The following is a 27,501-nucleotide window of genomic DNA, read 5'->3' on the forward strand; positions in this document are numbered from 1 at the left end:
CGGAGAGTGTAGTCACAAAATGGACGTTGGAGGTAATTATTGAGCTTGAGATATGGAAGGGAAACTTTGTGTGTGTGTGTGTGTGCGTGTCTTTATACTGTCTTTATACTTCCGTATCCCGTGTGGAAAGAGAAAGACGTATGGAGCTCAGTAGTTTTTTCAGTGATGGTTTGATTGCTCCACTGCCCCCTTATAATGATAAAAACAACTTTTTTTGTCATTTGATTTGTTTACTGTTTCTGAGGCCTTTTGTTGCAGGCTCAGTGTGCAGTATATACCGTAGTCTAAGCCACTAGGACAACAGAAGAGGCTACTGGGAAAGCCCAACAATGATGGTGTCTGTTTGGATGTCTGGATATGTGTGTGTGTGTGTGTGTGCGCGCGAGCGTGTGTTTGTCTCCCACACGGCCCCGGCTGCTGCCACTCACTGTAAACTAGTATGCGGCTCGTCACAGACGAGACGTTGACACACTCCCAGTCTAATGCGCTCATTAGGGACTGCACAGCACACACATAATTGATAGCCATGACACACACGATGCATACACACATAATTGCAAAAAACAGTTTCCTTTTTTTAATGCTGCAGTAGAAAACAAGGTTATATGAAGTCATATAATGGGGGTTCATTGTCAAGAACAACAACAACAGAAAACGAAAGAACGAAATGAAAAAGGACTAACGGCACAGAATGCATTACAGTATCTGTGCTGTTTACATGCCGATATTTTACACATAGGGAATTTTTTTTTATTATTTCTCTACCCTGGCAGCTGTCAGTTACTTCAGCAAATTAACTGCCAAAAATGTAGCAGAACTTGTCACTCAAGAGGTTAGTGTAACCATGGTTACCTTTCATATCCCAAAAAGATAAAGCTGCAGTGTGGAATCATGGCAGAGTAATTAGACAGAACAAAAAAAAACAAAAAAAATAGGACCAATCGAAGGCATTCAACGATATGAAACAACCAAGAGTGCTTATAAATAACAGTTTACATGTGAAATATCTTTATAAAGTAACATCTTTTTTGTACAACCTTTAATATCTTTTTTTTAGTGTTCATACAGCGGCACATGTCGAGTAGTGTCTGGTAAAAAGAGCCTTTAACCCTTTGAGCACGAGTTGGGAATAAAAAGATTCACCTGTTGTCATCCTTTTGCTACCTATCTTTTTTTTTTTTTCGTATCCTTTGATTAAATAACACATTTATAAAACTATTGTGCAAAACAATTTTATTCATGTCTTCATATACTGTGCACCAGCAGATAGTCATAATCCTTTTAAATTAAAAAATATAGAAATTATGCATAATTTAGACAGGAATTAGTTAATATGTTTTATGTACATATTTTACACAGACCTGAATTAATATAGGTCCCTGATCGACCAAAGTAAAAGACTTCAGATATTTTTTTCATTTTTTTTTCTGTCTTTTTTTACCACATAGCTACAATGCTTGTGTCAAGTCCTGCGAACATATCTCAAACAAATATTAAGCCCAAGATGAAAACCTTGCAGTGAATAGAGAATCTCCTTTTTCAAAAAAAAAACAAAAATGCTTTCATGTCTAGGATTAGACTCAACATACTGTATGTCTGTGAAACAGGCATCGCAGACACAATGCACGCATCGTCCATCTAATTATCACAAAAGCTTCAATATTTCACAATCTCAAATCTTGAGTCAATAGTGTTTGGATCTTAGGTGTAGAAGTGCTTTGACGTACTCAGAGGGTTAAATTTTAAATGCTGACTCCAGCACAAAAAAAGAAAGAAAGAAAAAAAAAAAGATAGAGCGAGCGGGAGAGTGAAAAAAAAACAACAAAAACAATAACAAATCATGGAAAGTGCACCAGATTTAGTTATAAAATGTTTAACTAAACTGTTTCATTTATGCATGCAGCTTATCACATCCCAGTGATGTCAAAATATAAAGGAACTTAATTCCATTTACACAAGTTTCAAAATACACACCACTTCATTTTAGAATCTCTTTTTTTAAACCTTCATATACTGTATCTTCTCAATGACAACACCCCCACCACCCCCCCCATCTGCACAATTTGGAAAAAAAAAAAGTCACTCTATTCCTGTCAAAGGAGATCACTAAAATCGAGTGTCTTGGGCCAGAGCGAGTCTACCTCACACAGCGTCAAAAGAAAAAAAAACAAAAAACTGCTACAACACAAAATTTAAAACCATGTGCCAAAACTTAAAACAGTAGTTGTATGGCATCTTTGTGCAGTTCCATCACGTTAATAATCCTTTCTTTTCTTTGAAAGAAAATGTCTTTGAAAGGCTTAAGAGAGACAGAGCAAGAAAGAGTGAGCCGTTACAAAAGAACGCTGCATTGTCACCAGCCAGTGCTACTGTTTCTCCAGCTCACACACATACATGAGATGGTCCTCTGGGGACTTCCCATGAGTCTTGCTCAGGTGAAGCTTGACCGCGTGCTTGCTCGCAAAAGTCCGGTTGCAGAGCTTGCACTGGTACACAGCCGCAATTTCTTCGTCGTCGGGGGAGGGTGATGGGGATTCGGTCGAGGGCAGAGAGGTGGTTAAGGATGAGGGCAGAGAGATGTTTAAGGAAGAGGATAGGGATGAGGGTAAAGGGTGGCTGGATGGGTGAAGATTAGAGAGCAGTTTTTCAGATAGTCCTTTGGCGTGGCGTTGTTGATGATGTTGCTGCGAAATCTGGCTGAGCAGCTGCTCCCCAGAAAGCTTGGACAGGTCTCGTAGACGGAAGCCCAAGTGGGATTCCAAGTGGCTGACGTAGGTGGATGGCGAGCGGATCTGAGAGGCGCAGTCGCTGCAGAAGAACACCGGGTGACCCGAATCCAAGTTTTTTAAGAACTTGGTGCCACCGGTTCTCCTCAGCTGGTACTTGACGTTAGCCAACCAGTGGGATATTGTAGTCATTGAGAGGCCAGTGAAGCGGGAGATGTGCATTCTCTCCTGTGGGCTGAGGTCCGACATCATGTACTTGCCATCGCTCGTTTGTCTCAGACTTGCGGCAAACTGGGCTTGTAGGATGAGGAGGTGTTGAGGGTTCCAGTTGGACTGCCGGCCTTTACGTTTCTGGGCTGGTGAAATATCTTCTATATCGTCCATTGTGATGCCTTCGATGTCGGAGCGCTCGGACAGGCTGGTGGGTGTGGAGGACTTGGAGACAACTTGACTTTCTGTCAGGTTCCTCAACATGTCAGAGATGTCCGACAATGCGTTTTCTCTCAAAGGGGAGCTGGACATAAAGGAAGCTACTGCAGCTGAGGCTTTGGTCATAGTGACAGTGGAGGAGGGGGAAATTGAGGACGGGGTGGTGGTGGTGGAAGAGAGAGCCGCCGAACCCAAAGAACCACTGCTGCTGTTTTTTTCAGCATTCTTGCCTTTGGTGAGATCTATGGGTTGGTCATTGTTTAGATGTTGCTGGTAGAAGTAGCGGTCCAAGCGGTCATTACCGGGCTTTTTGGTCTGTGCTGGTGGGGTGGAAGCAGCCACTGCTGCTTTCTCTGCCAGGCTGTTGCTCATCTTGAACAGCATGCTCATGGGGTCAAGGGACGGCAGGGCAGGCTTAGCGGCCTTCCCCAGGTGGACGTTCATTACTGACTGCAGTGCGCTGAGAGGGTTGACGAATGGCTGTTCTGGAGGTGGATGGTCTGTGATGATAGCTGTGCTGCCACACAGGGAGGCAGGCAGGGGAGATGTCACAGCAGTGGACTCCAATCCGTTCTCCACAGACTCCTTTAAGGAAACATCTCCATTTGAATCTCTGTGATTGGCTCCACTTCCATCACCGACTGCTTTTTCTGCGCCACTTGTATTCTCTGGAGTTTTACAGCCTCCTGATATATTTTCTTTCGGCGACTCTCCCCTGGCTGAGTCCCCTGCCTCGCTGTTGCAGGGTGAGGGCGTGGTGCGTCTCAGAGGAGATCCCCTCACAACACCACTGGGCTCTCTCATCTTCTCCTCTACCTTGGCCACTTTCTCTGTCACTTTCTTGACCAGTTCCTCCATAGCATGGAAGTTGTTTTTGGTCAGCGGGGAGTTCTGGCGGCTGGGAGGGGAGATCAGAGGCTGGATCTTACCAGTAGGCGAGAGAATGTCTGCTCCGGGGAACATGTATTTAAGGGCAGAGCTCTTCCCAGTGTTGCCAAGCGAGAGCTTCATTATGTTTGGGAGCTGGTAAGCAGCATGGATACTGGGATATCCACCCCAGCTTGGAGCTCCATTCTGGGCTTTGTTGATGGCTGAGGTCACTGTGTTCTCCAAGGACTTGAGGATGTCAAGACCCCCTTTTGGACTTTCCTCCAGATCCTCCTCAGTCAGATATGAATACTTCGAAGAAATATCAAACTTCTCCTCAGCCTCCTCCTCACTTCCTGCCTTCTTCTCCTTGTTGAGATTCCCATTGTTGATGATGGACTCTTTAGTGCATTCCTCCTCCTTCTCCTCCTTTTTTATCTCCACAACCATGGCAGTGGGGGAGATGCTGGTTGGAGGAGGCACTGGGGCAGGTGGAGGGGAGAAGGTTGTGGCCGCCAGGGGAACGGACTGGAACTTTTCTTCTAGTGTTAATTTGGGTGTGGGGGTTGGGGTGGGCGATTCTAAAATAGGTTTGCCTTTCTTAATAGCAGAGTTGGTGACTTTGATAAAGTGTCCGGTCACCATCATGTGAGCAGTTAGCTCTTGTAGTGTGTCGTGGGAGCTGCCGCACTCCATGCATTTGAGGATCTGTGACTTCCTGGATTCAAACTGCCAGGCATAGCTGGCACCGTTCTGGTGTCCATAGCGGTTGTTAGGTGTGATGTAAGGATTGGTGACCTTCTGGTGTATGTCATTAGAGTCGTTGAGGGAGTTGGGCTTAGGCGTTGCGCCTCCATTAGAGTCTGGTGAGCTAGGGATGTCTAGGTCCATAGGGACTCTCTTTCGAGCCGAGGAGATAATCTTAGCTGTCACCGGTGTAACAGGCTCCTTCAGAGGCACTTTCTGGTAGTGTTTCGTCTTGATCATGTGGACACTTAGGTCCTGAAGGGATTCAAAGGAGTGCCCACAGTACATGCACTTGAGAACTTTCTGTGCATCCTCCTTCCCTTCCATCTCAAGCAAGGAACGCTTCCTTGGCTTTGACCACCGCTTAGTACCCTCAGCATCCGTCTCGTGGTTATCGTCTCGGTAGTGTCCTGTCTCGTTCATGTGCACCGTGAGCCCCACTAGTGTGTCGTACGCCGCGCTGCAGTCCTTACAGCGGAACTTGCTGGCACCAGTGAATATAGAGCCATACAGCTTGGAGCTCTGCCGGTACAGCTGGACGGTACTAAAGAGGTTGGGTTCTGTGGACACTGTGGATACAGCCACTGTGGGATGTTGGACCATGCCCAGTCTGTGGTGGTGGTGGTGGTTCTGTGAGGCCTGCTGGAGGGTTTTAGCCATAGCTGTCTGGTGCCAGTCGTAGCCTCCACTTCCACAGCTACTGCTACTGCTGCTACTACTGCTGCTGCTGTGACTGCGAGGGGGTTTCTCTGCAGGGGGCTGGGTCAGGTTCAGATTCAGTGTGGACCAATAGGAGTTGGTCAGGAAGGAGGTGTAAATGGCCTTCATCTTCTCCAGGCTGTCAGCCACAGACCCTGTCGTGGCTATTATGGCCTCATCTCCACTTACTGGGACGGCAGCATTGGCAGCAGCCATCATGACCGAGGGGGAAGATAGGGAAAGGGCATTCGAGGGGTCTTTGAGGATATCATCTTCATTTTTAAGTGAGGAGATCTCAAAATCAGACATTCTGTCACTGGATTCGCTCAGGTGAGACTCGCTGTCCAGCTCTTGTCCAGAAAAGTCAGCCGCGTTGGGGGAGTCGTGGAAGCCAGTGGATCCTGGCCTGTCCTTGAGAAGGAAGTCCTTGTCCTGACATAGGAACTTGGCGGCAGGCTCATCCCCTTCTTGAGCTGAGTCTTCTCCATCCAGGTCCTCCTCCAACAGGGCGGCTTCCTTCTCATCTTCAGGGACATATGCTGCTTGGAAAAAAACAAAGAGAGAGGGAGATTTGTTAGAACCACACTGACAGCATATCTAATGATGGAGATTCTCAACTCTGTATTCCTGTTTCTTCACCACGCAGGGAACTGATAGAAACACAATATACTGACATTCACACTTTCTCCAGAGGAAACAGAGCAATCATGCAATGGCATCCACAGACAAAGTATTTCCCATCATAAACGGTTGCAGTAATTCTGTTCTATCATCCCCCTTTTACATTGACATTGTTTTCAAATTGGAATCAAGTTGCCACCCCCTCCCATTCTCTCTCCACCCCCAGGTCTTTGTTCTGTACTGCAGAAAATCAGAGACAGCCAGAGAGAGAGAGAGAGATGGAGGATGGAATGAGAAAGATGGAGGGAGGGAGAGGAGAAAAAAAAAACGTCTCTTCAAACAGAACTTGCCACCTTATTCTTCTCAAGGGGCAACAGCTTGAAATTAAAACTAAATTTGAAATTAATGAAGCACATTCTGGCGGTGGCATTCGTTTCTGAAGTAATAAATTACTTGTATCAACCTCGGAGACAGCGGTTCCTGTCTGTCAATTAATATGTCTTACGCTTCTTCTGCAGACTCTAATGCATTCCCTAACAGACACACTCGCCATTTAAATTAAGCATGCATTTTCACTCATTACACTGCTCAGCCCTCGCCTCCTCGTAAATAAAAATGAATGTATGTACGTTTGCCTGCAACAAATCTCTCCCCGCAAAACCCATTTGCTTCAATTACCGAAGATTAGAAAAAAGTTTAGAGTTATTATTTACAGTTTAGCTTCGGGGAGTGGGCTTGAGGCTTTCAATTTATATTCAAATCCCTCTAGTTTAAGAATAATACAATGGAAATCATAAAGAGGAAATATGCATCGAGACAAATCACAGCCTCACCTCTTTGTACATCTATGAATGTTTTCTTTTGTTAATAAGTCTATCAAAAGGATACAACATCAGATGAGAAATGCTGCATGCTCACACTTTGTGATTAAGGCTGGATTTCTGAATAACAATCAAGGCGCACACAGGCGCACGCATACACAGACCTCTTGTTTTGGCAACTACACTGGCAAAGAAGATGAGCGTGTGTGTGTGTGTGAGAACGTCGGTGGCCTTGTGCCTAGCATTCCTTTCTGCAACAGGCCATCACTCATCTAAGCTGGTATGTAAACACGGAGCGGGGCGGTCAGTGGGACGGGGTGTGGCACGGAAGCACGTATTCAATCACAGTCTACCACTTTCAAAGACATGCAAAGTTTAAATAAATGATAATTAAAATTACGTTATATCTGATTAGAAATGATGATGAGAATGCACAGTTCAATTCCTTAGAAACAACATAAATATATATATATTATGTGCAAGGTAGTTTGAAAACAAAACCCTAAATCATGGCTACAGTTTTGTGATAATAACGGGCTTGAAAATACGGGCTTCCACAAGTAATGCCTACACAACCTGCCAGCCATATCATACAACACACTTCAGCTGTAACTCCCATCTCTAACTGAGCACTGCAAGTTGTGTGTGTGCGTTTGTGTATGTGCTAGTACTGCATCAGCAGCAACACAGAGAGGAGTCTCCGTCATTGTCAGGCTACTGGTTGCCATCGGCGATGATACGACACCACCGTGGGACAAACAGATGCACAGAGACACAGATATCCCAGAGCCCATCACACATCACACACACGCACACACACACACACCAGTTGTACTGTAACTGCTGTAGTCTAACAACTCTTTGCCTTCAGGCAATCTCCGGAAGTTTTCCGTTGAACATGCAGTCTGCTTCAGCGTTCAGTCTAACAAAAAGGATGTATTTGAAACACTTCAAATGAACGCGTTATCTTATATCAGGTGCTGTTTTGTTCAATTTAAAAAAAAAAAAAAAAAATGAATGAGTTACTATTGTCTTTTATTTTATTAAAGTACATCTATCTTAAAACCTTGATGCATTTAAGCTTCATGTTTTAACATTTATGGGTATAATACACAAACATACACCGTCTCTCAGAGCTTCCCCGTCTCTCTCCTCGTCTCTCTCTCTCTCTCCCCCACTCTGTCTCGGAGACACATCCACCCGCCCGCACATACGTGCAGCCGAGCAGACCCACATGTACATGCCATCTGTTCTGAATCAGCCAAAACGACAGCTGTTTAAGAGAACAATGCTCTGGCTGAGGAAACAGCCGAACACAGCAGCCCGGCGCTCTCATCAAGGCCAAACATCAATGTGAAATCTCCTTTAAAACACAACGTACGCACTCCGCTTCAAATTAGCTGCCTTTGTGTGTGATAAGAACACAGCGCGTACTTTATGTGTGTGTGTGTGTGCCCATCTGTGTACCTGCAAATGTGTGATACGTATAGAGACACATGCAGAGGATCAGGGAGAAAATTGTGTCTGCCAGCAAGACCGGTATGTGCTGAATGAAACCTCGGTGTGTAGGCTACATCCACCTACATTGAGCATGAAGCGCACGACTGATTTCTGGACTTGTTTGAGGCAGAGGATGTTGAAATGTGGAAGCATTTTGACATTTAATAGGTGCAGTGTTGCAATAAATTACAAATACAATGGGTTGCATTGAACAGGCTGCAATGACAGCTTAGGCTCAACTACAGACGCCTGTGTTGTTTTGTGATATCATGAAATAAATACCCTGTTGATTACAGTTTGAATTCTCTCAATATCCATTTTAACATAAATATCAATCTAGTTTATTTTGAACTTGGCTTCCTTCGACGTGTCACCATCCACCGAAAGCTTGTTGATAATGTTGCTGTGTTGTCACGTACACTCGTGGTTCCTAACCTTTTTTTGTCTGACAGCCGTGTTAGATGAGCTCAAGTATACCCCAATGTCATCACCACCCACTATGTTCTAAATGTGTTCCAAATTCATTGGTTTTATCATTTCACACTTTTTTTTATACAAGACACAGAGATATTGGAATTGTTCAGGTGTTGTCTCTTTTTTTTTTTTTAGTATGTTCAGTCGAGTTTACATTCATACTACTACTACCACTTAGAGTGGCAAAAGATGGACGTTTCACCCGTTTATCCATTACTTCCAGCTATTTATTGGACCTCTCTGCTAGCTTGCCAACTAGTTTTCACAAAAGCTCAGTCACACCACATGATGAACCTAAAGTTCTGTGCAGCTAGCCAGTCAAAAAATTAGATTTTTCTAATATTACTCTGATCTTCCCACACTGGATGTTACGAGAAACGATGCTTCGGTGCCAAGTCTGTGCCAAAAACTCTGTTTTTCTACGGTATTGTCGGAACCGTCAGGGCTTGAGCATCAAAGATTGTCACACACACACACACCTCCACCCTCAAAGACTGCAACCACAAACAACTAATTATTACAAATTATAATATAAAAACATTTTTCTTTAAACATCTGTCTTTAACATCCACCGCTGTAAATTTGTAAATTCCAATTTAAGCGCTGCTATTACTGTTTATTTATGCTGCTATTACTGTTTCTATATTTTTTTTATTTTTTTAGAGCTATTACTGTTTTTATCACTGCTTTTATTTATTTATTAGCTTATTAGTCTATTAGTTTTTAATCTTAACTACAAAGAGGGACACCTGCAAAATTGTATTGTACCTGAGTGTAATGAAAATAAAGATCATTGTGATTCGAAATCTGATTGAGACTAACGACGTCCTGTCTTCCCCAAGATGACAGAATATTTCCCTGATAATGCTACATTGTTAACAACAAATCTCTGTGTAAATCGTCAGGAGGAGAGCTTGATAATGTTATCTGTTAGCAGCCGGTGGGCCGCACAGTCCTGCTTGACTAAATAATGGAGCTAACGGCTAATGTATGGAGGTTGCATTGAGTTACATTATGATGTGTTCAAGCTTCAGTAAAAATGTCATTTTCACTGTTCTCTTGATTTGTTGGAATGTAATCTTGTAAAACTCAGTTTTTGGCGAGAAACTTGAAGTGGATCATCAGGGTTTTGTTATTGTTTTTTTACCGTGGTATCAAATTGGTATCAAGAATCGTGGGATTTCACTGGTATTGCTATCATCTACTACATTTCTGGTATCTTGACATCCCAACTTCCCATGTACCTGACAACTGCCCCATGGTTGGGAGTCACTGATGCACACTTTATGTAACAGCAGACTAGTTTTGCCCTGATATAAACTCACTGTAATATTCCTGTAGGGTTCAAGAGAGTGGGCTGTTCATTGTCTTTCTTTAGCCAGAACTTGGCACAACATGGTTCCACTGTGTTTGCGAGAGTGCAGGATGGGGAAAGGGTCACTCTACACTTTGTCCATTATGGTATTTATTGTTGTAGCTAATGCAGTCAAATAAAGCTGCGACAGAATTTATAGCGCAGACCAAAAGAGAAGAAGGAGACATGAATAAATGTGGTAGAAGGAGAGGAGACTGAGGGGAGAAGAGGAGGAGGAGGAGGAGGAGGAAGAGGAGGAGGAGGGAGGCAGGCAGGGCTTGGAAGGAAGTCAAGACTGGGGCCACACACACACTCGCACACAATCGTGAACATGCAGAGATGATCCCCGAGGCTGCTGGCTTAGGTCCAGGCTGCAAGGTTCACAACACTATGACCCACGGATACTGAGATAAATATGGAGAAACACGTCCCCACACACACACACACACACACACACACACACACACACACACAAAACCATTGGAGTAGAAGAAGCCTGGGCCAAACACACCAGGTATGCAGGTGCTCTTTTAATTAGTAGGGAGAGAGAGAGGGATAGAGAGAGTTCCAGATGAAGTGTCAGCAGGGTGGAAGAGGTGGTTTGATCTCGTTTTCAGGAGGGAGGGATTGCTGATTTTGAAAACGAGGCAAGCGAGCGAACACCACAGTTCATTCTGGGAGAGCTACAGTCGAATGGCAAGGAAATTATTCCTGACATCTGAACAAAATTACAAATCCCTGCTATAACAGTAAATCAGTCGAATAATAAACAAAAGTAAAAGGAAATGTTGGATTTACAGTCAAAAATACTTGTGGAGCTGTGATTGTGAGCCGTGTCTCCGTGTTCCTGTCTGTGCATAACGTGAGGAAATGCTTATGCACTCTGCAGATGTTATGATGTTAGGAAACAGTTTATCATGCTTATATAACCACTTAACAGCCCTATCAGACACACAGGCACGTCAGCGCTGCCTGTTTACACTTCTGCTTAGACCGTGCAGTTTCAGTGTGTGTGTGTGTGTGTGTGAGAGAGACACAGAGAGAGACAGGCTGTCCACACCAGTCTCATGTAGGGCAACATTTTTTGTTGAGACAAAGCTGAAGACAAGTCTGTGTAAGCCTGAGAGAGGAAACAACTCCCACCAATCCCAACTTTCTCACATGTACCCGTATGTGGGACTGTATTTATATATATTCAGCCCACTCGCACAGCAGTTCGTGAAATAGTCACGACATTGAATGTATTGATTCCTGTACATAGACACAAATTTCCCTTTTTTTTTTGAAATGCCTCGGAGGTTGGGGTGGATAGGTGGGTCAAAAAGCAGGAAACCGGTGTTCGCATCCCGTGTGACACCAAAAGTCAAAGCTGATTTATTCGTCACGCAACTTCTGTACTTAAGTTACAGCACTTCCGGAGTTATTTTAACCCAAACTGCGATCTTTTCCTTAACCTAATTTAGTAGTTTGTTGCCAAAGCCTAAACAAGTCGATCTATTCCTAAACCTAACTAAGTAGTTTTATTTTGAAAAGACTGGGGCGGGAATTGACACGTGCCTGAACATGTTGCTGGATATTCATAGGAAAATACGTAAAAAGAAAAAGGGAAATTCAAATAGATTAAATTGTTTTACTATTTCACGAACTGCCGTGAGACTGTGTTGATATACTTGTGTGTTACATGCATCCACCCCCCCGACATTTCCCACTTGATGAGATCCTATAATCTCCACTCCCACCTCCCTCCCTCCCCCCTTATCCATCCCTCCCCAATCACCAGTGCAACCCACATTAATGAAGTTAATTGAATCTGGGATCGATAATACTTAATTATTGTGATTTGACATGCACAGACAAATTGGTGGGATGGCTTCTCTCTCTCTCTGTGTGTGTGTGTGTGTGTGTGTGTGTGTGTGTGCAGCGAGGGTGGTTAAAGGGGCATGGCTGTCTGCAGTGAGTGCCTTGGGATTGGCGAGGCGTGCCATCGATCTCAAGAGGTGTCCGATCGACCCGGACGCCTGACGAATGGAGCTGTTCCTTCAACCGGCTACACGGCTTACCAGACTTAGTAACATGTTTACAGTATCATCGGGATATGACGCGCTAGTCGCTTCACCACCGGCATCACGCCATGTTGCTCGAAACACGTACTGTACAATGCACAATTCACCGTGATAGTCCCGTGGTAATCGATTTCAGTTTTGCAGTGTGAGATGTCACCACGCCATTGTGACTACACTTCTACCACAACAAACTGTCAAAGCAAGTTTCAAGCTAACTATTTATCCAGTGGGCTACATCACAGAATTTGTCCTTTCTCCAAAAAATTGCGTTCCCATACAACTAAACTGCACTCTCACTTACGTAGGAAGGTGTTACGTGCAAGGCAGGGCCCTTAGATAGATACCACAGCATGCATAAGGCGAACTCTCTGGCGGATTTTATATTATGTCATGTTATATATATATTCAGATCACCTACACCTAGTATTCTCTATACTAGAAATGTGTCAAATGGGGTATAGTAGTAAAACATAATTTTAATTCTTCAATGTCCTTTCAGTCTCCTGCAAAAACCGACAACAGTGTAACAGTGTTGTTAGTGAGTACATATCTAAAAGAAAAACAAAACAAAACATGGTGATGCCCAAACACTGATTTGATTGTTCACGTACAAAACATTTAATTTAAAGTTTCTTGGGGAATCAATACAAATGTGTTTATTCAAATAATGTAGATTAATACATGACGCTTTCACTGATGTTTTTTTTTTTCTTCCTTTGGTTGTGTATTGTATACGCAACCACGGAAGATTCTATTGTAGTTTTAGTAGTAGATATAGCGTTTTGTGTTTGAGAAGAATCTTGTAATAATGTGGAAATAAAATTAAAATCATATCATAATATTTTGCATCATATTTCAATATAGTTTTTTATTTGTTTGCTGTAACCCCCTAAAATGCATGTTTTTTTTTCAGTCCTGTATCTGAATGTGCTGTATAGGAATTGTTTCTACGTGGAACTATAGCTCCACGCTGATAAGCGGTAATGAACAGCACGATAGTCCGAAATATGCAAAATGCCTTTCAAAAAAAGCTGAGATAATATTAGCATATACAGCACATAGTGGTGGTGGTGTTGGCGAGAGACACAGAGAGAGAGAGAGAGAGAGAGGGGAGGATGAGAGAGGGGAGATTAGATTTGGAGTGGCAACAGTTAGTTAGTGTGTCTGTCTGTGACTGCAGCAGCGTCGCAACACACTGAAATACTGCGATTATTCAGAAACACAGACGCTGTTGTAGCACGCTTGTGTATGTCCGTAAACGTTTGTGTGTGTGTGTGTGTGTGTGTGTGAACAGTGTTAGCCTGGCTAATCATCTCCCCATGCCACTCAGCTGGGGAGCTGCTGACACTGTATTTACATGCTGCTGTTACAGTGCCAATACAAGAGTGTATACCTCGGCTAGAGAGCTACTGACAAACTCACTGATGCGTGTGTGTGTGCTGTATTTATACATGTGCGGTGTTTATTTAGCAAAACATCTTTTTTATTATTTTTATAAATCAAATGCAGCACCATTTCAAATTAGTTTATCACACCCAAACACTATTTTTTAACTGTGCGACTTAGTGTGTGCAGTGGGGGTGTGTAGCCTAAAAGCAGCCATATTCACTTATTAATAAAAAAACGGTAACAAAAGTGTAAAAAACGTGTGCCAACTAATTATGAAGTCCATATTTCCAGCTATGTCTGACTCTTGGCATCCTAAACACACACGAGAGAGGTGAATATTTTCCACCCTCACACACACACTAACACACTCTTGTCGTCAGTGGCACCGAGCCTCTACGTGACCTCTCTCTGACTGTAAAGCTGCTAGTTAATTAATGAGGAGCTGTAAGTGAAATGGTACAGAAAACAAAGATTACTATCCAATTTAACATCTCGTGTCAAAGATTGATGAGAAAGATGGATGAAAAACCAATCTAAAAGTCGACAGAAAACAAACGTGACAAATTGAAAAAAGAAAGAAAGAAGAAGAAGAGAGGCATGCTGTAGACTTAACATGACAATGTTGGTCAAATCCAGATGACGCTCCTGTGTTGTATTATAAATGTCAAACGTGCTATGAAAAGGTGAAATAATAACTGGGTCAGCACTCGTGCATTAGCCGCTAGAAACCCGAGCACGTCGTAAGCCCAATAAAAATAAAATATTAATTCTGTTTTAACTGAAGGGAATAAACAGGACGAGAATTTAATGTGTACATTACAGACCAAAACACATTTCATGTATACCGCTACTGATGTTCTAAGAACCACCCGTCCACACAGGGAATCAATGATAACTGTGATGTTAAGGCAATAATCCGCATGTTAGTAGAGGCCCACTGCAAAGCTTATGTGAAATGAGCACCACATCCATACTAGCACTTCACAGACTGATTGGAGTCATAGTAGACATATAGCATTCATATAGCATCATCAAGTCAAGGGTAGACACTACTGGCAAAAACATTGTTTTCTTCACAACATGTGTCTTCTTTCAAATTAGTGAAAAAAAACATCCAAACTACTATTTAGAGGTTTTATTTTACTACAATTTGCCTATTTGTGTTGGTAGATTTAGATTATCTATTACTGTAGTTATTTGTTTTACCCTATTCATTTGTAATATCTTGAAATTTTTGGGGAATTTAACAATCCATATCTTTAAAGGCCGTTTCCTCCAGAAGTCGTATATACACCAAACTTTCATTATTTCATTCCTATCTATATTCTGAAGCTTTTTACAGAGGGGTTTGTTCATATTATCATTCATAGCCTGATTTATATAACATTTTATAACAAAAACATAGGAAAATTGATTTTTTTTTTTTATGGCTTTTGACAGTATTTTCTGATTTATCGAGTAATACAATGAGATGTCCAAAGAATTCCCTCTGCAAAAACCTTTATCTCTGATATGTCAAAAAAATGAAACAAGATTTTTGAACCAATTTTTATCCAATGTTCAGATTTCTGTTCTGGAAATATCTCCCCTTAAAGCTACTAAAGGTTTTCTTTTTCAAACCTTTGACACAGCAGTATGCTAGCCACCACGTCAGTACTGGGATTGGAATAAATAAATCTAAATCAGCAGCCTGTATAGCAAGCACATGTGCTATTTAGCACACATCATGCACAAGAATTGTTACTGTGATGACAAAGTTACTAATTCATAATGCATAATACTATGGTAATAGTAATAGTATTAGTAATACAATGTACGCAACCTATCAAATAATGTATCCCCAGTAGCTCTGCAGGTCGCTTTGTACAGACCTTTAAGGAAAGTTTTGAGAAAAGATAAAAAGTTGTTATCCAGCAGCTTTCCAACTGCAATAGACCACATACTGTAAACCGTACAGTATCTCACACAGCTCCTCTTGCCATGTTAGAGCTGGAAACTAACTCGACATCTACAATAACTACATCATGACTATCTCCATTCATTAGAAAGTGCCGGCTGTGTGTAGTAACAGAATGCAGTTGGACAAACATCAAATGTGCCAGTACTTTGTAGCGTTGAGTACTGGCCCAATTCAAGCACTGTACAACATAATGAATGCTGAATTGTTAGCACAGGGTTTACTGCTATGATGTGTGTTGGTGTTCTCATCCAGCCTGGTCTCACTCCCAGGGCGTCAAAGACAGACGCTTGGGCTCCACCTCTCTGTATAATTGTTAGACGCTCAGAGCAACGGACGTAGTATTTAAAAGCTTCAAGTCCTCTAAGGGCGGGTGGGAGTGTGGTTGGCGGGAAAAACAACACATGACCGGCGTTGGTGTCCCATGTGAAACCAAAAGTTGAGTAATGTGTACTGACGACGTTGTGATGTTATGCCGCTGAGTCACGAGACGTTACATCCATAGTAGGGCTGCAACTAACAATTATTTTCATTGTTGATTAATCTGTCGATTATCTTCTCGATTAATTGATAGTTGTTTGGGCTCTAAAATGTCAACAAATGGTGAAAAATGTCGATCAGTGTTTCCCAAAGCCCCAGATGACGTCCTCAAATGTCTTGTTTTGTCCACAACTCAAAGGTATTCAGTTTACTGTCATAGAGGAGTAAAGAAACCAGAACATTTTCACATTTAAGAGGCTGGAATCAGAGAATTTTGATTACTCAAACCGATTATCAAAATAGTTGGCAATTAATTTAACAGTTGACAACTAATCGAAGCCATTATGTTTTTTTAACCCTAACCAAGTGGTTATGTTGCCTAAACCTAACCGCCACCCTTTCACAACGTTAACCGTCATGATACCTCGCAAAAGGCTTCCTCCGGTGGAAACTTCTGCCTAAGAGGAAAAAATACGACGAGTAGTGATGAGATCATGTTGTCTCATCTCCTGCAAGGGCATTTAACCAGGGTGGCATCTCCAAAATAAATGAAAATAAATACAAAGTATGTAGAAATACAGTGTGTGTGTGTGTGTGTGTGTGTCTGAAGTGACACACGCAGGCAACAATATCTTGCCCACACTACACAAATATTATCAGTGGGCGACTGTTTGTCAGTAAATGATCCTCCGCCCGGCCTTTGTTATTCAGATAGCTTGCTCTTGGAGCAGCCACACTCTCAAAGCCCACGGGGCAACCTAGGGTCATGAGCACCCGTCCCAGGGGATGTGTGTGTGTGTGTGTGTGCGTGTGTGTGAGAGAAAAAACAGCGGGATGTGCAGAGTTAGCCAAGCAGGGCTGAGCAAGATCCATCATTTCCACCATCTCCCATTCGTTTCTCCTCTCTGAACTCCCTCCATCCTTATACCTCCCACTCGTCCTGTGCTCTTCCCTTTTCTCTTCTGCCATTTCCTGCCTCTCTCTCTCTCTCTCTCTCTCTCTCTCTTTCTGCCTCCATCATCTCCAATCTGCCTCACACACACACACACTGGTGTTTCCTCTTTCACTTTCACCGGTTAGTTCCTTTGTTTTTTCTTGACTTTTTCCTTGAATTCCTTGATATTTGTCTCATGTGCACATACAAGTGGGCACTCACTGCTGCACACACACACAATAACCTACCATGATGCACAATACAGGAACCAAAATACTAAATTTAAGACACACACAGACAATACAAAGAAAAACGCAGCTATATGCCGCCAACAATTGTGCATTAACGTCAGTGCTTTTGCACTTTGAGCGAGATTCGGTAAAATAGAGAGCATACATGTTCTCTATTCCCCTCCACACACATGTACACTGTCAGAAACACACACATTCACACACTCTTTGCATTGCAGTCTGGTTGCTTGCTGGGTATCTATTACCTGCCAGTCTGCTCTGATCTCTTTGGACAGCTCTGATCAAAAGATGTCATCCGACCTACTCGACTGGGCTCGCTAGGGAAGTTAGCAAGGGGGAACGTTTGTGTGTGTGTGTGTGTGTTTCGGAGTAAATCACACAGTGGTCTAGGGTGTAAATAAAATGACAGGATCACTTTAAGGTCCTGTCAAGTAGGCAGGAGGCGATTATGATAACGCCCGCTCTGCTCCAACGCAAACGGACACACTTAAATTCACCGGCCGCAGCGTAATATACATGATATAGCTCTTTTTTTCTGTCTCTTCCTGCCTGGCCTCTGTGTATTGTCTCTCTTATCTTTTTCCTTTTTTTCTCCCCTCCCATCTCTTGTGCAATAATGCTTTTTTTTTTTTTTTGATTATCGCTGGTACAAGCCTGAGGTGCATCTGTTGAGAACAGATTGAAAACAAGCGTCACTCAAAGACGGATTCAAGCCTCTGAAATCTGTATAAAACAAGAGGGTGCATGTGTGCCAAGTCGTCATCCACACACACACACACACACACACACATTTAACAATAAAATCTAAAAATTGAATGCATCTCCTCCACAAAGAAATAAAGAGAATCCACCGAAAAATGAATTTGCAAAACAAACAGATGTACAGGAGTAGTGGCGAAGCTCCGTCTGAGCAATAAAAAGGTGTAAAATGTGAGGGGTTTTAGAGGAAAGAAAAACGGCAGGCAATAAAGCTGGAAAACAGCACTGCTCCGAGGCAATTTAGACTGCAAAACACAAACCATTAAGTTTGTGCATTATCTTTTAATTTAATCTTGAATGATTTATAATCCATCACGCAAGGCTTCAACCATATCCAATTATTCTCTGCTGCTTGATTGACAACAAAGGTGATTTATTAAGCTAATAAAAACTGATGTGCTCTCCACTTGCTCTGAAAATAACCAGCCGGACCGAGAGCTCAGAGACACACTTGCCCACAAACACACCTACACACACACACACGCCTCCTTCCTAAGAGGTAGAAGATCAATACTCTGTGTGTGCTTGCATGTTTGTTTTTGAAGTGTGTGTTTTCTGAGGTTAAAGTGTGCGTGGGAACCCTTTGAACAATCACTTAAGTGTCTCTTTACTTAAAAGAGAAATCAGTCTCCATCTGCCCCTGCCGCTCGGTGCTGTGCTAGAAACGTCGGAAATCAAAATGTCAGGCGCGGTGACGAGCGATGGTTTTATCCCCATGCAAGGCCGAGTGATTATATTAGGCTTTAATTCCTCCATCCACGGCATATATGTCATCTTAGTCCCCGCTTTATCTGCTAATGTTACGCTCAATCACTTGATATTAATGGAAAAACAGAGAGCCAGGGGGCCCCGTAATGGTGGTGGTGTGTGTGTGTGTGTGTGTGTTTGTGTGTATGTGTGTGTGAGAGTCTTTGTTGATGAGCGGCGGGGTGGGATGGAGGGGGTTAACGGTCTGGAGTTCACATGCATATCAATGTAGGAGAGTGCCATTAAGAAATATTAGCATGTTTACAGCGCCATGTATGAGGCTTATTTAATGAGGCCTAGAGTCACACATGTTTTAATGTGGCAATGAAGCGCACACACACACACACACACACACACACATACACGTATACACAAACACCATGTGGCCTATTTATACTGTCTTTCATTTTTTTTTTAAAACATTAATTCTAGTATCGTTGTCATTTACGTGTTTGAAAATGTGGTTTCTGTGTTTTAGGGTGACTGTCCAAATTACAGTTGTAATTCTATACTTATTATAGTGTTTCCATTCACAATTTTTCATGCACATTTTGAAGTATGTTTTTACGCGCCCTTGAGGTGTTTTTTGCCTTTGAATGAATGAATTATGGAAACTAATAAATTCTGACGTAGCAAACATTTAACTCACTGATCAGCTGTTTCTCGGACATATATTTCTATTGTTTTTATCTCCAGACAGCATGAAACATGGTCAATACCAGCTGACATGAAAGACCAATTAAAATGTGCCCAACTGAAACAAATTCCTGAAGATCTCTCTCCATTTTTTCTATCATAGATGGTTAGATTTCCAAGGCGTCTTGTTTTGTTTCCGGTTCGCAACCTCTCCTTCTTCTTCTACTCCGTTTACTAGCTGATTACAGCCATGTGTAGCCTATAGTGCCAACTTCTGACCAAACTACGCTGTAGCCGAGTTTGTTCGCTCCAAATCAGTCGATGGATACACGTCTAATTCACGTTTTCTTTTTTTTGGACCATTTCAAAAGTTTGCTTAAAATTCGCATACAATTGAATGGAAACATGACTACTCTAGCGTCCAGTCGGCCCTCAGTCCAACACGAGAGGATGAAGAAGTACAGCAATCAAGTTGAAGGGACAGGGTCCGTGTACGTTTTGATAGTTTGTTTATTGGATTAAATCCACAGTGGCAAAAACTCGGCCTCCCAGAGCTGCCGCACATTCTCCTCGTAGCGAAGTAGCCTCGTGGCGGCGGTGGGGATGAAGCAAAAATAGTTTCTGCCACTATGGATTTAATCCAATAAACAAACTATTAAAATGTACACGGACCATACAGCTCCCATTTAGGGTCGTGTCTAGAAGGTAACGTGCACATTGCAAAATTCCCGCGAAATGGTTAAGGTCAGGCATTGACCTTGAATAGTTATGGTTAGTGTAGGTCGTCAGGCAGCGAGTCTCACAAGACTTTTGCATGTTTTCTCAATTTGCGGGTTACCTTCTAGACACTAACCCCGATTTGTAAACTATAGGCTGACGCCACGCGTGAAGGCTATAAGATAGCAGTGTTACTTTGACCTGCTCTCAGAGTTTCAGCAGTTTGGACCCAGTAGTCGAGGTGAAATGCTGCCCCCTATTTGTTTGGAGCAGGTGGTCAGATCTTACACATTGCACCTTTAAGGCAAAGTTATGTGTCCGGAGGGGGGTCGAGTTTTAACTAAGGAATCAATGTAGTCAGTGGAGGTACTTGCTCACAAGTATAATAAGTACCGGATCAATGTGAAAAAAAAAAAAAAACCTTGACAAGTCCCAGACCTGTTTCTCTGTTCACTCTGTCCCAAGAACAGCCACAGATTATTTTCTTTCTACACTACCCACATTACCAAAAGATTCCGGTGACAAATTCTTCAAACTTTCCAAATAAACTTGAACAATACGTATAACTGTGGAGACAGAGAAAACACCAAGTCTACAAATGCTGTATGTCTCCATCACTTCATCATTCAACAACAACAGCCGTTGTTGAATTGAGTCATTTCACTCTCATTAATACCCCCCACAATTATTTTCCAGATGCATCACATGTAACTTTAGTGCTATTTATTCTTGTTGCAGTGTCTGTTCTTGTCTACTGCTTTGGCAATAAACACTGCTATATGTCATGCCAATAAATAGAACAGGAATTAAAGAGAGAGCTGCATACCGGAAGGGAACAAAATAAGCAATAATTAAGTCACCGCCAGTCCACTGCGTGTTTCTACGACGAGTTGCCACACACGTGGAAACGCACGCATGTATACACACACATCACAAAGACACCGAAACGAGCTTCATTTGAACTAAATACCGTTCTGCGATGGCATTTCAGACCCTTTTCATGCTGTATTTCAAACCCTGAGGCGTTCCATTGGATTAAAATATCAGAGGAGGTTTCATAAAAATGCAATCCCACAAAGTCTTCTGTCTTTTTTTTATATTGTTCCAATAAAAAAATGTACGTTTTTATAAGATTTTGTTAGTGCAGCTTGGGGACCTGCTGCATGTCGCTCTCCATCAAACGCTGATTCTTCTCTGTTCATTTCATTTTTTTTACAAATTAACTTCTCCCCTTCATCATCTTTATAGTAACAATTAAAATGCAACCTGAGAGTTCAAAACAAGGCTGTCCCTCGGCTTTGATTTGTAGTTGGCGTGTTGTTAGCACATGGCGTGTCACATGATGGATCTCTGGCCCTCGCGAGCCATCAACACCTTTCCTCTTGGCCACGGGGTGCAGTGTGTGTCTGGGTGGAGGAGTTTGTCAGGGGGGGAAAGATGGGTTTTCAGTTTCAAAGCACTGGATTTGTGTGTCTGCGACAGCGTGTGTGTGTGTGTTTCCAGCAGGGCGGTAAATACACAGACGGCGATGAATTATGTCAGGAAGGAGACCGCCATTTTTAATCATGTAATTAGCCCTGAAGACTAGAAAGAAAGAGAAGAAAGGTCTTTTATGTCATGCAAACGATGTCAAAATGGTACCAGTGATGTGTGTTTCCATGTGTGTGTGTGTGTGTGTGTGTGTTATCCTTCAGTATATGAAAGAGCCCACAAGACATGTCACCCAGACTACAGGTAGAGCAAGGAGGCCTTACACAACCTCAGAGTTGCTGTTATGGCAACCGAGCATTAAGGGAATACACAGACATGCAAGCACACACATTCGTACAAGGAGAGATGAAAGAGCTCAAGACAGACTGGGAAGGAGTGAATGGGCTTTTCTATTAAATGTTTTATATCTGGACATTATATTCCTTTTACATTATTATTTATTCTAGTTATGCATTCTGCAATAATATACTTTAACATACTTTATTTTCATGATTGTGTCACGTATTGCTCCATAAAATGTATTAACCCATCTGAGCCCAAAGACTATATTATGATGCAATATTTGTTCTGATTGGTCAAAAGTATTGAAATTTGGTACGCACATACTTTGGGCAAGTATCTAACAGTAGAACTTTGATTCTTTTTTTTTAGATCAAATGAAAAGTCGTTGTTGAAAAATGATGAAAACGTGAATGTTGTGTTTATTAAATGTTAATGACATTAATGAAATATTTTTTTTACACAGCATATGTGCATATTGTTAATATTCAACTTGTTATGTGTGTGTGTGTGTGTGTGTGTGTGTGTGTGTGTGTACAAAATGACGTTCCCATACAACTAAACTGCATTCTCAATTACATTTTGAGGACAACATATTTTTTTCCCAGATTATGGTCACAGTTTTAAACACATAGTTAACATTCTGATTTGAAACAAAACAAAAAAACAAAAAAACACATAAACTACTCGGTTAGGTTAAGTAATAAACATCATGGTTTGGCTTAAAATAAGTATGTTTGTTATGTTATTTAAGTTACGGACGTAAATTAAAGGAAGTCAAGTCAGTTTCTTCCATGTTTTCTTTTCTTTTTTTCTCTGTTAAAAGGTTTTTTCTTTGGGGGGAGTAGTTTTTCCTTATCTGATGAAAGGGTCTCACTGTAAAGGACAGAGGGTGTCGCTTCATGTACAGATTGTAAAGCCCACTGAGGCAAATTTGTGATATAGAAAGAAAATTGACTTGACTTGACTTGACGTTGACTTCTGGTTTTACACGGAACACGAACAGCAGTCTCCTGGTTGAAAGTCCGGACTTCCGCAGACTTCATCAAATGAAAATTTTTTGTGATACGTCAAAAACAAATGTGATCTGTGAGAAAATATATTTCCCTCGAAACATAATTGACAATGCAGTTTCGCTGTATGAGAACATAATGTGTAGGAGACCGGCCCGGAGTGTGCGTGCCTGCGAATAAAACAGTAGCTGTGAAGTGGAAGCTGCTCGGACACAGAGGTCACTATTCACACGTTTGACTGCCAATGTGTCCTCCCTGCCAGTGAACCCTTGAGCAAGTCATTAAACCCCTCCACAATGATATACAGATGGTGATTGGATGTTCATCTTAAAACATGAAAAAGCTGACATCATGTTCTCCAGTCAGCCCCTTATATCAAACCACATGCACCACATCATCTCATCAACATTTTTCCATGTTACAGCCTTGTACAACTTACACGCACACACACACACACACCCACACACACACCCACATGATGCATACACTATCTGCGCTGTTGGAGCTGTGATTTGTGACAGCTGTGTGCAGGACATCATAGGACAGCTGCACACACACACACACACACACACACACACACGTACACACACACACACACACACGTCCCCTCAATGTAAAACAGACCGTTCGCTATGTCTGGCATGCCTTGACACAGGCCACAATTGATTAGTGTGATTTACAACGTAACTCCCACACACACACACGCACACGCACACGCACACGCACACACACACACACACACATGCACGCAGGCACTCTCTGTCAGTAAGATGTGTGTTAGCATGTGTGTGTTTGAGTGCTGGTTTTGGATGAGACCTGAGGACTCCATAAACTCCATAAGTCATGTCAGGACTATGTGTTACGTTGTTTCCTCTTAGGCAGGAAGTGACGATTTTTGCTCGATGTCTCACACACACAGTCACCGTTACTTTGACACATTACAAAAACAAAAAAAATCAGCTCATATCCAGGTTTATTTAGAAAACACTGAACCCTTGTGTGTTTTTTTAATTACCAAAATCCTGCGGCCAGATTGCTCTTTTAACAAAAGCCCCCTCTCCATCTCGTGGTGTTTAACTAAAAGTACCTCAAGCATAAAAGTATAGGAGCTTTTTCCAGGCTTGATCACATTATCTGTGTGTGAGAGAGAAAAGAATCACACATCAAACAAAGCTAGACTTGTACCCCATCACCTTGGGCACTGGGAACAAAACAATGAGGCACATTTATCTAAGGGAGATGCTGACAAATTTGACCGGACAGCTTTTTTTTTAAATGCTCAAGCACCAAAAGGAGACAATTTTGGATCTTTGAATGAGCTCAAACTGAAGGGACGTGAAGACATTACATAATTTGATTTGAGCATCTGACGTTACAGATGTTGACGAATGAGACAGTTCATTCAAACTTCATTTCGTGGGAGAAAAAAAAAGAAACGCATAGCTTCTATCTTTCAAAGAGCGCTACAAGTTATTTTTAATTTTATGCTTTGTGCACTACCAAACAAAACTATCTCATAGCCAATGCTCATTAATTTTAATACACAAATATTTACATCCCCTATGAAGTTACCAGCTTGTAAGTTAAAGCCTCGAGACGCTCCATAATTTCGATAACATTTCACAGTGAGTTTAACTTTGTCGTCCGGCAATCATTTTCTTTTTAATTTTTCAAATAACGGATATCTCATTTCGCTTTCATTCCAGAGTGACACGTGTTTCAGCTGATAGAAGTCACAGTGGATGCGGATCCAGCGGTCTTAATCGCTTGAATTCTCGACTGAGATATGTAATGGTTGCTTTGGCTTACGCCATGTGGTGACGATTCATGCAGGAGGACAGCCAAGTGAAATGAAGCCCATATGACATAAGGGAGTTATCTAACACACATTGAGCTTCATGCAGGAAGAGATATAAGAAGCAATTTCCTCTCATTTTTGTTTGTAGCCAGGATTTGTTCTCATTTTGTTAGTACCAATTGATTTCTGGAATTCACCAATGTTTTTCTATTTTTGTTCTTCTGTTAGGTAAGAGATAGGGCTGTCAATCGGTTGAAATAATCGGGATTAATCGCATGATTGTCCATAATTAAGCACGATTGATCACAAATGAATTGCAAATTTTTTTGTAATTTGTTAAGTATTTAATACTCTTAGAAACTCTTATCTTGTGGCAGAGTATTTGCACACGGCACAACACCTGCCCTTATATATATATATAGTGTTTAGGGGGCGTTAACTTAGCTAATAACAAACAATCGGCCACACGCCTCCAATTTATGATCAAGTGGGATTCGTCGTTCAGCACACCTGGATAAGAGCAGATGTGGATGGTTAAGAACGTTTGGTGCGTCTGGAGTTGATTTCTTTATTTTTTCTCTTAACAAAATAGAAAATATAACATACATTTAAGAGAAAGTTGCTTCATGAGGCCCATTGTTTGTTTTTTTTTAAATCATGACTTATACGAGTTCAGGAATTAATAGATTCTTCGGAAACACCATTTTTGCTTTCAGGAACTTGGTTTTAGTACACCCAGATAATATCTCATTCAGGGTTAGACCTCTCCAGAGGCAGATTTTTTATTGATTAGGAGAGAAATCAGACTAAAAGTAAAACGTCGCTGTGAATATATTCTATTCCCAGGCCTTCAGATATGAGCGTGATGCGTTTCAGAGTAGATTCCACTCATACAGTAGCAGTCGGAGCTGCGTACGGGGAGGCGTTTAACACCCGAGCTTATAAATGGTCGATGAATCAATAGCTGCATGTTAACCAATCAAGTGTCTATTGACTGGGTTATAAGTGCTAATGAAAGGCACGCACACATACACAGCACTCCTTTCTCTTTCTGTTTCCCCCCCAACTGTGGATTACTTGTGATTCTGCATGCCGATGTGCCTTTAAATAGCCTGTGTTCTTTCATTTGGTTCAATCAAAACAGAGACTTTCATTTATGTCGCAGAGTTCTGTGATGTTTACGAGATAGTGTGAGTGTGTGTGTGTGTGTGTGTGTGTGTATGTGTGTGTGAGAGAGAGAGAGTTCAGTGAGACTGGATATAACCTGGGGCAAGGCTCGAGGCTAAATCATTCCTGGAAGAGTGGCAGAAAAGGTAGGAAGCAGAAACGTTAAATGCTGACTGATGCTCTGTCTGCTGCTCTCTCTCTCTGTCTCCCTTCCCCTGGTCTATGTACGTCTATAGCTACATGTCTCCCTCACACTCTCTCCCTCGCTATCCCTCCTAACTACCTGGGTAAGTGTCTGTCAATCTGTCCTCTTTTATGTCCTCATGTATTCATACCTATGAACACTGCACACTTGTTTTTTGTTGAAGAAAGATAAGATACACTTCAAATATAACAGGGTATACAGATCCTTTTAAATAATGTATGAATGCAGTGCAGTATACAATATATTTAGCTATTCATAATTGAGTTATTTACCTGTAAATAACATACAGTAAACAATAGCCTACTGGTCACAATATATTTTTTTTCCGAGGATGGCGAAGGCATGACCCGCCCTACTCTGCCTCTGATTGGCTTACTCTTATATCCTTACCGTAACCAATCTCACTCCTCATGCCTAAAACCTAACCAACAAAGGAAATGAGTACTAGCCAATCAGAGGCAGCATAGGGCGGATCATGACTTTGCCATCCCAGGAAAAAAAAAAAATGGCTTATTGGTCTTCTTTCCATTATTAATGGACCAGTGTGTAAAATTTAGGGGGATCTATTGGCAGAAATGTACTATAATATCAATAAGTATGTTTTCTTTAGTGTATAATCACCTGCTAGTAAGAACTGTTGTGTTTTTGTTACCTTAGAATAAGCCATTTTTGTCTCTGTTAACTATTTCTGCTTGGGCCGGCGTCAATAAGGTTACTCGCTCCCGTTGCCGCCGCTCTCTCTCTCTTGCTTCAACACTCACTTCCCAGGTACACACACACACTCTCTACGTACTGGCTCTGCTCTAAATTGCAAACGCTACTCTTACAACAACTGACTCTAGATAGAGCCATTTGAGTTTTTGCATCGCCCACCGTAGCTCTCCAACACACTAACACAACAGGTGACATTAACCAGCAGAACACTCTTGTAAATTAAACTGAACTTAATAGACACTTCTGATTCTGATGAAGCAGACTCAATGTAGACAGACAGATAGAAACTAGCTACCGAAATTAAGGCTACAAACAACCCCTAATGCAATGTAAAAGACATACAGAAGTTATCATGGCCAGAACACCTTCTTTTATCTGGCATTCAAAGTAAAACACGGTTAGTAATTGATACAAAAATTACCGTTTTGGGGTGAATCATACCTTTAATTTCCTTCTGAAATACTTTTTTCCAATAAACAATAACAGATCAAGGATTGAAGTCCAAAATCTTTTATGTTTTCATAGATATGTCATTCATATATACAGATATTTTGCGCAAATTTATAATTGATCTTTGGGAAGTGTACTGAAGGTACTTTTGATCCAAGATTTCATCTCCTGTTTCAAGCTAATGTCTTTTAATTCTGAAAAAAAATCTTATAT

General features: G+C 41.8%; 1 protein-coding gene across 2 annotated transcripts in view; it reads right to left on the reverse strand.

Annotated features, from left to right (window-relative positions):
- Nucleotides 1-554: 554 nt before the first annotated feature.
- The window catches only part of tshz3b (teashirt zinc finger homeobox 3b), a 43,307-nt gene continuing 16,360 nt past the window's right edge, over nucleotides 555-27,501 (reverse strand). The window contains exon 3 of one of the 2 annotated variants that reach the window (XM_037753761.1): nucleotides 555-6,007. In XM_037753761.1, the coding sequence (XP_037609689.1) occupies nucleotides 2,367-6,007 (3,641 nt within the window). In that variant the 3' untranslated portion in view covers nucleotides 555-2,366. Of the gene's footprint in view, nucleotides 6,011-27,501 lie in introns of both variants that reach the window. The other variant, XM_037753753.1, reaches the window with a different exon arrangement.

This window comes from Sebastes umbrosus, chromosome 2 (assembly GCF_015220745.1).
Source record: "Sebastes umbrosus isolate fSebUmb1 chromosome 2, fSebUmb1.pri, whole genome shotgun sequence".
In the NCBI taxonomy this organism is placed as follows: Eukaryota; Metazoa; Chordata; class Actinopteri; order Perciformes; family Sebastidae; genus Sebastes; species Sebastes umbrosus.